Here is a 13,098-nt window from a genome sequence, read left to right as displayed (position 1 = left end):
GAGTTTCCCTATGACCATACTTCTTCATAAGCATAAATAAATTTCAAAGAAAAAGTTACGTATCTTTTAAACTGAACACTAATTTATACAACAGAACTATTAGTGTAAAATGTTGGCAAGGAGAACATGAGCATTTAAGGATTCTGACTTAATGAAATTCACTGTTCATCACGGTCTAGCCATCTGAAAACTTCAGGGAGACCAAGCTATGGTTTGGGTTTTTTGGCTCTTAACTCTGGATGCAATAGATTTAACAATTATTAGAATCAATGGATTTCACTAGGTTCAGATGGCCAACTTAGAGATAAGTAGTGATACATCAGAAAATTTTTATAATTTTTAGTGTGGTAAAACATACATAACATAAAATTTGCCATTTTAACCATTTTTAAGTGTGCGGTTCGGTAGCATTAAGCACATTTACATCGTTTTACAGCCATTGCCACCATCTATCTCCAGAACTTTTTCACCTTTCCAAAAGGAAATTCTGTGCCCATTAACCAGTAACTCCCCATCCCCCGACTTGCACTCCAGGCAACCACCACTTTACTTTTTTTTCTCTAGGAGTTTGACTTCTCTCTAGGAGTCTGACCTCATATAAGTGGAATCATACAATATTTGCCCTTCTGTGTCCAGCTTATTTCACTTGGCATAATATCTTCAAGGCTCATCCATGCTGTAGCATATGTCAAAATTTCCTTCTTTTTAAGGCTAAATAATACTTCATCATGTGTATATACCATTCTGTTTATCCGTTCGTCTGTTGATAGATATTTGGGTTGCTTCTACCTTTTGGCTATTGTGTATAATTATATAGCAAATAAAACTGTGGTTATAAAGAGATTACAAGCAATTCAAAAATATTTGTATAGAAATGAGCAGATTCAGTAATCTGTAAACAAATTGGCAAAATTTTTCTATTTTGTATCAATGGGGTTTAAAATGAATAGAAACATATATATATACACACAATGTAGAAAATTACAGACTTATCAGTAGGCTACAAATGAAGAGATAAAGCTATATTAATGTATTTTTACACATTACTTGTAAGACAATGTAGTTATTATACAAACGGCTATTCTATTCTACTTATTTATTTATTTATTTGGCTGCGTTGGGTCTTCATTGCTGTGCGCGGGCTTTCTCTAGTTGTGACGAGCAGGGGCTACTCTTCGTTGCAGTGCGCGGGCTTCTCATTGCGGTGGCTTCTCTTGTTGCGGAGCACGGGCTCTAGGTGCGCAGGTTTCAGTAGTTGTGGCACGTGGGCTCAGTAGTTGTGGCACACGGGCTTAGTTGCTCTGCAGCATGTGGGATCTTCCCAGACCAGGGCTTGAACCCGTGTCCCCTGCATTGGCAGGCAGATTCTTCACCACTGCACCACCAGAGAAGTCCCCAAATGGCTATTCTAAAGGAGCATCTCGATGCCCTTCCTGGGAAGTGTCACATTGAGAGTAGTGTCAGGTATAATGTGAACACGCTCTCATTAAACACAAGCCAGGTACAATGATTCCTCACTCATGAAAGTGGTTCTCCGTTTACAAATGACTCTGTACATAGCAGCTACATGCATCAGAGAAAAATGCAAACACTACAGAGTCAAGATCAAATTAACATTTGTGATCAGGCCCATTTTAGCTTGAGACTCAAGCCGAACAGCCCTCCCAAGTCTACACAGTTAAAAGGTGCAGAGAGGTGGCACAGTGGTTAAGAAGCTGCCTGCCAATGCAGGGGAGACGGGTTCGAGCCCTGGTCCGGGAAGATCCCACGTGCCGCGGAGCAACTAAGCCCATGCGCCACAACTACTGAAGCCCGCGCGCCTAGAGCCCATGCTCTGCAACAAGAGAAGCCACCGTAACGAGAAGCCCGTGCACCACAACAAAGGGTAGCCTCCGCTCACTGCAACTAGAAAAAGCCCGCGTGCAGCAATGAAGACCCAACGCAGCCAAAAATAAATAAATAAATTTATTTTTTTTAAAAAAGGTGCAGAGAAAACAAAGGTCACTACGAACATATCACTTATAAAACTATTCTCCATTCAAACAATGTGCTTTCGCTTCCTCTTATAGCAAACAAGGTTAATAAGAGTACTTACATCACCGTTATGAGTAATAAGTGACACAGATAAAGCCTGAAAAGTGCTTAGCACTTAGTAATAAGCACTTCACCTAAGTGTTACCATTATTATTATATCCCCCTTAGAATCCAGCAATTATCTCCAACGATCCTAGAAACTTATTTGTCAATCTCTCCACTCACGCTACAGATGTAATCTAACAACGCAATGCAAAGCAACTGTAAAATGAAAAAAACTAGTCTCACAAAGATACAGAATTTCATTATGTTAATGAAAGTACTATTTTAAAAAATGATGATAAGGCACAAAATAGCAATTGAAGTAGGGAGAACTAAGGATGATGAAGGGATGGGAACGTCCCAACATGTATTTTAATACCAAAGTGTCTCCACCTTAATTTACCAATAAATTTCCCCAGGAATCCTATGATGGCACACACCATGAGCATTCACTTCTCCCAGCTTTATCTACTAGCAATATGCTTTCTTCTCCACCTGGGGAATTTCTGCTCACCTTCCTCAGAATCTCAGTTAACATGTTACTTCCTGTAGTCTTTCCCAAGCTCCCCAGGCAGAACTGTCTCTCCCTCCAGGGCCCCACAACACTGAGTTGACAGTGCTAGCAAAGCGGTCCTCAGACTGTATTCCATTAAGTTCCACAAGCACGTCTTCCCTGATAGACCCTTAAGTTCTTTGAAAGCAAGGACTATGTTCCCAGTGCCCAGCAAAGTCCATGACATAGAAGGCACACAAGATGCATGATGAATTGAATTGGATCCTAGAATTTTAGGATTGGGAAGGGCCAAAGAGGCAACATTTGTTTTCAGATGCAAAAAGGAGACTCAAAGAAGATTGAGTGACTCGCCCAAGTCACAGAGACAGTGGCTGTGACAAGACTGCTACTCAAGTTTTCTTTCCCAATAAAATTCATGAGGACAGGACTGTGTGCCTGGCTCACTGCTCCAAATTGGTTCATCAAGCACAGAATCTGGATGTATAGTAGATCCTCAAGTAACTGCTTTGATTACAAAACACTATAAATGTCAATCCATAAATGTTGAGAAACAGAGAAATCCTAGTTTAATTTTTGCACCGTTCTTATATCAATTCCCAACTAAAAATTCTGAGAAATAAGCAAAATCACCTTGTATGGCATATTATATGAAAGTAATATATGTCAAACATTCTGCTTTCTGGCATTAACACATTTAAAGCGACCCCTGTTTCCAGGCTTACAGGTTTTCAGAAGCCTGTCTATGTAAAGTGAATAGTGAGATAAAACTGACATACTGTACACCAACATCCAAAAACATTATTCATACAGTGCAGACTATGTCAAACGCTAATAAAATGCAAGTGACAACTTGCCTTTGTGGAAACTAGACACAAGGATTCACATTTTGAGGAAGTTCAAGTTCACCAGCCAACAGCCACACCACGATTTGCTGCCAGCACGGAGAGGCGCTAAGGAGTATGCCTACTTCCAGGAAGTAAAACACTTGGATTTCATCAATGGGGAGATCAGTAAGAGAGCCAGGACGCCCAACGAACAAGTGTTAAAGAAAACAAGCAGTCTCCTTTCCGTCTCTCAGAATTAGTACATATCAGAGAGCATGAGTCCTTCCAGGAAATTCACGTAAGCGATTCCCTAGAATTCTGACACACACTGCAATCGAAGGGGGCTATGAGGCCGAAGAAGGCCCGGGCACCATTAAGGCCCCTCCGGAAGGTATTTCTTGCACAAGGAAGGGACAAGAAAGCACTACCAGGCACAAAGGTGGAACCGCCAGCAAGGGAGCAGCCTCTGGGCGGATCCCAACGCCACCTCTGAGCCTCAGGCCCTCCGCACGCACCCGTTCCAGCCAGACGCCCAGAGCCGGCACTCGGGATCCCATCAAGGCGGGCGGTGGCCGACTCCACTCAGAGGGGCCGCAGGCCCTGACGGACCCCCAGAGCTAATGAGCGGAGACACCTCCTCAAAGAGTAACGGCCGCGGCCAAGCACCCCCGCCCACCCGAGCCCGGATCGCCCCGCCTGCGGCCTTCCCCGGCCTGTCGCCCACCCCGCAGGCCAAGCCGGGCTGGTATTAGCCCCGACCCGGCTGCGGGGCCCCGACTCCTCCTGCAAGGCTCCAAGGCGGTGGGAGTGAGCAGGTGCTAGGAGAAGGGTCGACCCGGGGCCCGCGGCCCCTCAGCACTCACCATGGCGACTCCCCTAAGCCTGCAGCAAGCAGAACCCACCCCTCGCTGAGCCTCCCGCGGTCAGGTGATTCTGCGGCCCCTCCAAGCCCCGCCCCCTCTAGCTCCGCCTTCGGACCCCGTAGGCAGCTCCTCGATTGGCCCCCCAAGTCTCGCGTATTTATTGGTCCTTGTCACTTCACGCTGGACTGAAGAACCTAGGCGCCAGCCAATCTCTCCACAGTGTGTGGCGGGACAGTGTGGAGTAGGGGGAAATCTCTCGGCGGCAGGAAGGAGACAGCAGGAGCCTAAGGAGCATTTGAGTCTGCCTAGAAGGGAGGAATAAAAGGAGTGGGAGCTGCCGGCGCACATTCACTTTCTGCCTTGGCGCGTGTACTCGCAGCGCGCACGCTCAGAAGGAAGACCAGGATTGGTTTACGGGGCAGTCGCAACTTCTTGTCCCAACCAATCCAGATGCAGCGGGGGGTGGGTCCCGGCCCTCACTGGCGGGCGCGACGTCCGCCCGCGGGTTTCGTCGCGTTGCAGCTGTTTGCGGGTGTAGTCTTTGTCCGCGCCATGGAGCCTGGCCTGATCCGGCGTTTAGCCCCGCGCCTGGGCATCGCCGAGCCGGAGGTGCTGAGGTGAGTACGGTCGGGCGCACCCCAGCGGCCCTGCGCCCTCAGAAGGGATTTAGGCCCTACCTCAAGAAAAACCTCCCGACAGTGGGCTTAGTGAGCAGGCCGGAGGGGCGAGTGTAGACGCCCCTGGGAACAGCTAGCACTGTGGGATGCACGGTGGTGGGAAAGGGCGAGAGGCGGAGAGCTTGCGTCGTTTCTCTGAAACTTATTGACTGCGTTTACGGCGGAGGCAGATAGACGGGGAAGAGACCTCATGGAGGGCAGTGTCTGTGGTGGCAACGACTACGCAGGAAACGGAATGGGGCGGTGTGCGGAGCCGCTGGGGATGGGGCGGAGCGCAGACTGGCTGCAGCCTTTAATTAAAAAAAAAAACTTGCGAGAAAGCCTCGCAGCGGGGGTGCCATTGGCGCTGAGACCGGATTTATAGAAGGTGCCAGCCACGGGAAGATGTGCGAAGAGGGCCCAAGCAGGGACAGCAACCTGTGCAAAAGCCCGGAGATGGGAAGGACTTTTGCATGATCCAGGATTAGAAATAAAGTATTGGGGCTTCTCTGGTGGCGCAGTGGTGAAGAATCCGCCTGCCAATGCAGGCGACACAGGTCGAGCCCTGGTCCGGGAAGATCCCACATGCCGCGGAGCAACTAAGCCTGTGCACCGCAATTACTGAGCCTGCACTCTAGAGCCCATGAGCCACAACTACAGAGCCCGCGTGCCACAACTACTGAAGCCCGTGTGCCTAGAGCCTGTGCTCCGCAACAAAGAGAAGCCACCGCAATGAGAAGCCCGCGCACCGCAAAGAGTAGCCCCAGCTCGTCGCAACTAGAGAAAGCCCGCACGCAGCAACGAAGACCCAGCACAGCCGATAAATAAATAAATGTAAAAAAAAAAAAAAAAAGAAAGTATTGTAGTTAAACTCGGAGGGCAGGGCTAGCCTGGGTGCCTGGACTGTCAGTTAGGTGAGGGAAGGGAAGGAAAGGAACACCTCCTGGACTCGTAATCATTTAGAACAGTGGTTCTCAAAGTGTGGTGCCTGGACCAGCAGTATCAGTATCTTCTTGGAACTTGGTAGAAATGCACATTTTGGGGCCCCACTATAGGCCTACTGATCAGAAACTCGGGCTGGGACCAGCAATCTTTTCACAAGCCCCAAAGTGACTGTCATGTACACTAAAGTTTGAGAACCACAGATTTATTTTTATTTATGTATGTACGTATGTATATATGTACGTATGGCTGCGTTGGGTCTTCGTTGCTGTGCGCAGGCTTTCTCTAGTTTCGGCGATCGGGGGCTACTCTTAGTTGCAGTGCGCGGGCTTCTCATTGCAGTGGCTTCTCTTGTTGCAGAGCATGGCCTCTCGGCGCCTGGGCTCTAGACCGCAGGCTCAGTAGCTGTGACGCAGGGGCTTAGTCGCTCCACGGCATGTGGGATCTTCCTGGACCACATATCGGACCCGTGTACCCTGCATTGGCAGGCGGATTCTTAACCACTGCGCCACCAGGGAAGTCCCGAGAACCACAGATTTAGAGGAAGGAGGAACCCTCGTCTCATTTGCCTGCCTCTGTCACAGTTCATGCTTGTTCCAGTAATGGAAGGCTGAAAGAAGGGTTGGCCTTTTTGGGAGGATTTCAGGAATTTACCTTTGCTTGAAAGTACTTGAGCACAGTGATGTCTGGAGTCAGAGGGTTTGTTCTGTTTTGTAGAACCCTGTCCTCCCCCAAAAGATGTGAGTTTCATTCCCAGCCCCAAATAAACTTGCATAGGAGTTAGGGTCGGAGTGAAGTCCGCCAGGCTGAATTCATTGTTTACCAAAGTATTGGGCAAACTTCTGGAAAAGAGTTTTAGTGAATGTGTTGCTCAGGAAAGCAGAGGAGTACTTGCGACTGTCCCATGTGAAGTGTAGTGGCCTGTCTGCACGAACCACAGAAACCAGCAATGCAGTCATGTGCCTGGACCTTGCAGCTTCCTGCATGAAGTGCCCCTTGGACAGGGTAAGTAGGTCCCACTGAATGTCTGAATAATCCAGTGCAACACTGAAGTTTAATCATGTTTTCATCTCTGGTTGGACTAGCCCCCATCAAAACTCCGTGTTTTAGAATTTTCCTGGCTGTTCTCACGTGTTATTCTAGATGAACTTTAGAACCATTTTGTAGAGTTTGAGAAAAAATATTTTTTGCAACATTCTCTTTACTCTTTACTACCCAGTTTTCCTGAGCACCTCTTTCTTTACGCAAGGCTGTCTTCCACACTGCCACTAGCATCATTCTCCTAAATCACATACTTTAAAACCCATGTATTATTTTTCTTCCAATGTCACAGTGGTTGAGAGCCAAGCTATGGCAAGACTCACATGTTGAGACCAAATCTCAACACCACCGGTTACTAACTCTGTGGGTCTCTAGTTTCCTCATCCATCAAGTGGGGGTAAAGGTATCCATTTCACTGGATAATTGTAAGGAGAAAACAATGTACTATATGTAACACTCTTAACACAGTGCCTGTCACATAATGGTACACTGATAAAAATGGTGGCATTAAAAACACCATAGGCTTCCCATGGGTTGGCTCCCCATTACCATCAAACTCTCCAGCCCTTCTTGAACCCTACTAACCTCAAGCTACACTGTTCACTTAACAGACCATGCACCTTAATGACTGACTTTGTAAATGCAATGGTTTTTTTTTTTTAACCTGGAATGCTTTTCTAGCAAGCTCCTGTTTGTCTTAAAATGACCCTGCCTTGCTGTTACATCCTTTATTAAGCTTTCCTTTCCCAAGCAGAGTTGGTATCCCTCAGTTGCTGATCCTCCTGTTTCTCTCCCAGTTTCCCTCTTATCTCCCTTTCACACACACTCACCCTCCCCACCTCACTCCCACTACTTCCCTCCTTTGTTTTTCCAATGAATTGCACATTGGCACCTTTGTTAAAGTAAATAACCATATATGCCATCTCCTATGTTTTTTAATTCACAGCTTGGCTGTGGTAACACTATGTTGTATTTAAAATTATCTGCACACATGCATGACTGCCTTTCTATAGTATGAGCTTCTTTCCAGCGGTACTTAACTTGCCTGACATGAGTACTGATTTTTGACTAAACGAAGCTAAACCTTTAGGTAGAGTGACTTGCCACAGAATTAATTAATCTTGAAAAGTTGACTTATTAAACAAGTGTTAAAGGCACTAATATACAGCACTTATGATTTTCATGATTCATCTATTTTTCCTTTCAAAGGCTTATTTAATTAAACTTTCTGGTTTGAACAAGAAGATGTATCAGAGTTGTCTTAAATCTTTTGAGTGTTTACTGGGCCTGAACTCGAATATTGGAATAAGAGACCTAGCTGTACAGTTTAGCTGTACAGAAGCAGTGAACATGGCTTCAAAGATACTGCAAAGGTATGAGACATATAATTGAAAATCGATACTGATACATAAAGCAGAAGTATCCAATGTCCTGGTAATTTTCCGTCTTAAAAAATAACTAATATGCTGAAGTGACAGAATGCATATCTTATACATTTAAATAGTTGGTAAGTTCTGATTTGCATTTTCAGTTTCTTTGAAATAATATTTTCTAACAAATAACTCTGCAAACACTGCTTTCACTTAGCTATGAGTCCAGTCTTCCACAAACACAGCAAGTGGATCTTGACTTATCCAGGCCGCTTTTCACCACTGCTGCACTACTTTCAGCATGCAAGTAAGTGTTCCTCTTAACATTCAGAAAAGTCTACAATTTATAAGTAAATTTCTCGTTGCCAAAGAATACTTCTGATTTAGTTGATTTCAACTCAGAGCATATTTTCCTAAATGACCTTAATAGTGGCCAAGTGACCCGATTCTCAGTTTATCCCACAGTGGACCTGACAACTAGGAACTAGTGTTGCCCGAAGTCCACTTGCCAAGTGGCAGCCACATATATGTACATGTATGCTAAGTCATGAGATCTATCATTAAAACAGTGCTTAGTTGTGATTCTCCAGTCACGTTTTTTTTAAGTACTGATTGCAACTCTTTTTCGAGTCATTTATAAAACTTTTCAATGATAAATTCTTAATTTGAATCTTTGGGGTTATCTATGTGTATACTGAAATTTTACCCTGGAAATATTAGTAATTGTTATCTTTGTCTAAAGTTGTCTTGTTTTATCTTGCTGGAAAACTCCTTAGAAAACAAATTGTAGCTGGTGCTTGAAGAATAGGTTTCTTACTATTTAACCACTAATTTTGGTGTGTTTGGCTCCATTAGCTACTATTAGTGAATAGAAATAGTCCCTTTATTTCAATAAAGGTATATGTATGTGTGGAGGGAGTATGGCTGTTATGGTAGAAAACAACATTGGCAACCTCACTTTTGAAAGCACATTTCACTGAACAAAGAAAGGTTTGAATGGATCTGTTATTTTAAATAAGTTTGTTTTGTATTTTTCATTAGTGGTGGTTGTGAAGTGTTATTAGGGAGGGGGTTTTTGGAGGGGAGGGTGGTTTATATTCTTGTAGTCGTATAAATATGAGCATCATAAGTGTTTAAAGTGAGTTAAACACTTTTAAATGCTGTAATTGTCATTTAGCAAGTTAGTTAACATCTGAGATGTATAAGAAAGAGTTCTATAAAGCATGAAGTACCATAGCAGATGTCTTTTATGTGCCCCATTTGTTACGTAACAGACCCCGTGTGCATTTTAACTCTCACAGTACACTAAATAACTAAATAAATAGCTTTAAAAGGTAAGTTTGCATGGTTTTAGCTAATGATATATGTTTGAAATAAAGGGAAAATTAAACAGCTGGGGGCTCTTCATAAAGCCTGAGTGGAAAGGAAATAAGTTGATAACTGGTTGGCCAAAGAAAATAACAATACTGATCTTAAGAACAGCAATTTATCAAATTCTTTTCTAGGATTCTAAAGCTAAAGGTGGACAAAAATAAAATGGCAGCCACATCCGGTGTAAAAAAAGCCATGTTTGATCGACTCTGTAAACAGTTAGAGAAGATTGGGCAGCAGACTGACAGTGAGTGTTCATTCCATGTTTTGCAGGAACGTGTCATTTGAAAATGTAAACCTGCTGGTAAAAGTTAGGTGTTTTCAAACTTGCAAACTAGCTGCTTTCTGAATTACATATTCTTGTCTATCTGTAGACAAGATCGGTTTTTACTGAGAAAATTACTGTTCTTTTCTATTTTTCAAATAAAATAGCTTAATAACTAAAAAACAAAAACAAAAAAAACCAACCCTGTGATTCCGTAAATTCATGCCTAGAAAATAGATTCTCTGTTCTGAAGTCTGACAGGAAAAGCCAAAGAAAAGAGAAGGGCAAGATCATTTGCCTTCTCCTTATCCTAGTATTTGGTCAATCAAGGTATCCGGTTTTTATTTGTGATCCAAAATATGCTCCAAAACTAAAATTGAAAATAGGAGAAAAATTAACTGTGATAATACTTTTTTTTTCCCCCTAAAGGAGAGCCTGGAGATTCAGCTACTCCACCACGGAAGAAAAAGAAGACAGTAGTTGAACCTCCAGCAAAGGGTGAAGCATTATTAACACCGGATAAACATTGAAATTAGTACAATGGGATTAGTATACAGTGGGTTTAACGCAGTGAACGGCCCTTTGCTGCTTTAGCAGCTTGCCTTGACAAGAGTCAGATTTTATATTTGCAGCAACATGGATGGATCTAGAGATTATCATACTAAGTGAAATAAGTCAGAAAGAGAAAGGCAAATGCCATGTGATATCACTTGTATGTGGAATCTAAAATATGACACAAATGAACTTATCTACGAAACAGAAACAGACTCACAGACATAGAGAACAGACTTGTGGTTGCCAAGGAGGAGGGTTCGATTGGGAGTTTGGGACTATCAGACACAAACTATTATATATACGAAGGATAAACAACAAGGTCCTACTGTATAGCACAGGGAACTATTCAGTATCCTGTGATAAACCATAATGGAAAAGAATATGAAAAAGAATATATATATGTATAACTGAATCACTTTGCTGTACACCAGAAACTAACACGACATTGTAAATCAACTATACTTCAATTAAAAAAAAAAAAGTCAGATTTTAACTAAATCCTGGAAGTTAATCATTTGATAAGACCAGTTTTCCAAGCAGTAGTTTACAGAAGTATCATGTAATTAAGAATACGTCTGAAGGCAAACTGCTTAGGTTCAAATCCTGCTTTACCACCGCGTGGCTATGTGATTTTAGGAAAGTGACAATTTCTGTGAGCCTCCATTTCCTAATCTATAAAATGTGATTAATATTAGCACCCATTTCACATTATTGTGGTGAGGGTTGAATGAGATAATACAATTAAAAGTGCTGGGTTCAGGGCTTGATAAATGTTAGCTATCATCAAGATGTCTTGGAATGCTTGGAGTGTAAGGGAGAGTGAAAAACTGATGTGTTAACTACTGTTCCCACTTCTCATTTTGGTATCTTATTCCCTATTACCTTAATTAAGATAGATGTTTTAAAGTAAACAAGCTTACTTCTTTCTTACTCATTTGTAAACATAAGGATTTTGAAACATTAAAAATTTTTTTTCTCTCACAGAAATAGAGAATGTAGTAGAGATCCCACATACACCGCAAAAAGATGAAGATCTGACACAGGATTATGAACAGTGGAAAAGGAAAATTTTGGAAAATGCTGCCAAAGCACAAAAGGCTACAACAGAGTGATTTCAGCTTCCAGACTACCTGTACTGCAAACCAGCAGTGCATCTGCCACCTCAAGGAAGATGTGAGGGCTTTGGAAATTTGTTTGAACTTTTATAACAAGGATCCTATCCTTAATAGCAAAGAAACCAGCATTGGGGCTGAGCAGGGTGGCTCTCACATGGGCAGCAAATTCATTAGATTAGCCACAGTGCCTGGTTGGCTCAGTCTTGGCTCCCCACAGGTCTGCACTCTCCTACAAAATGTCATTGAAGCTATTTTGCTTTCTTGTTTTGTTTTAAGCAAAAGACAGTCTCCTGTCCTATCCAGAATATGAAATTCAAGCTGAATGGAGTCTAAAGATTTTACTTAAGTTTTTGTGTTAATCTCTTGGTTTGACTAAATCAATATATAGTACAACCTAAGTTAATAAATATTATTTTTATATGCATTCAAGGTGCAGTTGTTATCAGTTTGGGAGAATCTGTGGTATGCCAAAAGCCGTCTACTCTAGCAGGAAAAAAGCCCATGTTGCTGAACACTGAACCATACTGCTCCCCAGAGCACAAACTCTTGAATCAGACTTTCTGGGTTTAAAACACTGCTCAGCCGTTTACAACCTGTGAAACCTTGAGCAAATTAATTATCTTCTTTATGCCAAATCAATAAGTAGGAATAAAAATAATGTCTACCTCATAGAATAATTTGGAGGAGTATCTGAGCTAATACATGTAAAGCATTTAGTACAGCTCCTGGCATAAGTATTTAGTAAGTATTAAAATACAGAAAGAAACACATATAGAGGTCTCACATAATTAGTTATATTATTAGCATCATATTAAAAAATTAAACACTAAAGTGCGACAACATGGATAGACCTAGAGGGTATTATGCTAAGTGAAATAAGTCAGACAGAAATACAAATACTGTATGATCTCACATGTGGAATCTAAAAACAAAACATGAATAGACAAGACATACAGAGAACAAATTGGTGGTTGCCAGAGGGGAGGTGGGTAGAGGGGATGAGTGAAATAGGTGAGGGAAATTAAGGAGTACAAACTACCAGTTATAAAATAAATGTCATGGGGATGTAATGTACAGCATAGGGAATATGGTCAATAGTATGTAATCACTGTATGATGACATGATAACTGGTGATCATTTCATAATGTGAGAAATATCAAATCACTATATTGTACACCTGAAACTTATATAATAGTGTAAGTCAATTATACTTTAAAAAAGAGAGACCAAGGTTTATTTTCTTTGCTATCCACATACTGAAAAATGTAACCTTACTAAATACTTACTTTAAAACTGTGGAAAAGGGCCTGGAAAGATATGTTGCTAGGGGCTCTGAGGCATCATGCCAGCCATGATTTTAACCAAAATTAAGAATAGATGATCTACTATGAAGCAAACTTCAAAACTCCAATAAAATATCAACATATCTAAGGAGAATAAAATGCATGGAGAGATTGCACATTCATGGATAGAAAGGCTCAATATTGTCGAGATGTTAGTTCTTCC

At 42.4% G+C, this 13,098-nt stretch overlaps 2 protein-coding genes across 2 annotated transcripts in view; one reads left to right on the top strand and one right to left on the bottom strand.

The window, feature by feature from the left end:
• VPS35 (VPS35 retromer complex component) overlaps nt 1–4,337 on the bottom strand; it is a 33,664-nt gene extending 29,327 nt beyond the window's left edge. Inside the window, exon 1 of the mRNA XM_061172290.1 lies at nt 4,278–4,337. Coding sequence (XP_061028273.1) covers nt 4,278–4,280 — 3 coding nt within the window. The 5' untranslated portion in view covers nt 4,281–4,337. The remainder of the gene's footprint in view (nt 1–4,277) is intronic.
• Nucleotides 4,338–4,455: 118 nt separating this feature from the next.
• ORC6 (origin recognition complex subunit 6) lies at nt 4,456–11,951 on the top strand. The gene is made up of 7 exons (XM_061173292.1): nt 4,456–4,894; nt 6,751–6,880; nt 8,126–8,289; nt 8,504–8,593; nt 9,792–9,904; nt 10,352–10,420; nt 11,462–11,951. The coding sequence occupies exons 1-7, from the start codon at nt 4,728–4,730 to the stop codon at nt 11,587–11,589; spliced, it is 861 nt and encodes a 286-aa protein (XP_061029275.1). The 5' UTR covers nt 4,456–4,727; the 3' UTR covers nt 11,590–11,951.
• The last annotated feature ends 1,147 nt before the right edge of the window (nt 11,952–13,098 follow it).

This window comes from Eubalaena glacialis, chromosome 18 (assembly GCF_028564815.1).
Source record: "Eubalaena glacialis isolate mEubGla1 chromosome 18, mEubGla1.1.hap2.+ XY, whole genome shotgun sequence".
Classification (NCBI taxonomy): domain Eukaryota; kingdom Metazoa; phylum Chordata; class Mammalia; order Artiodactyla; family Balaenidae; genus Eubalaena; species Eubalaena glacialis.
This window is presented reverse-complemented; position numbering and strand designations above follow the sequence as displayed.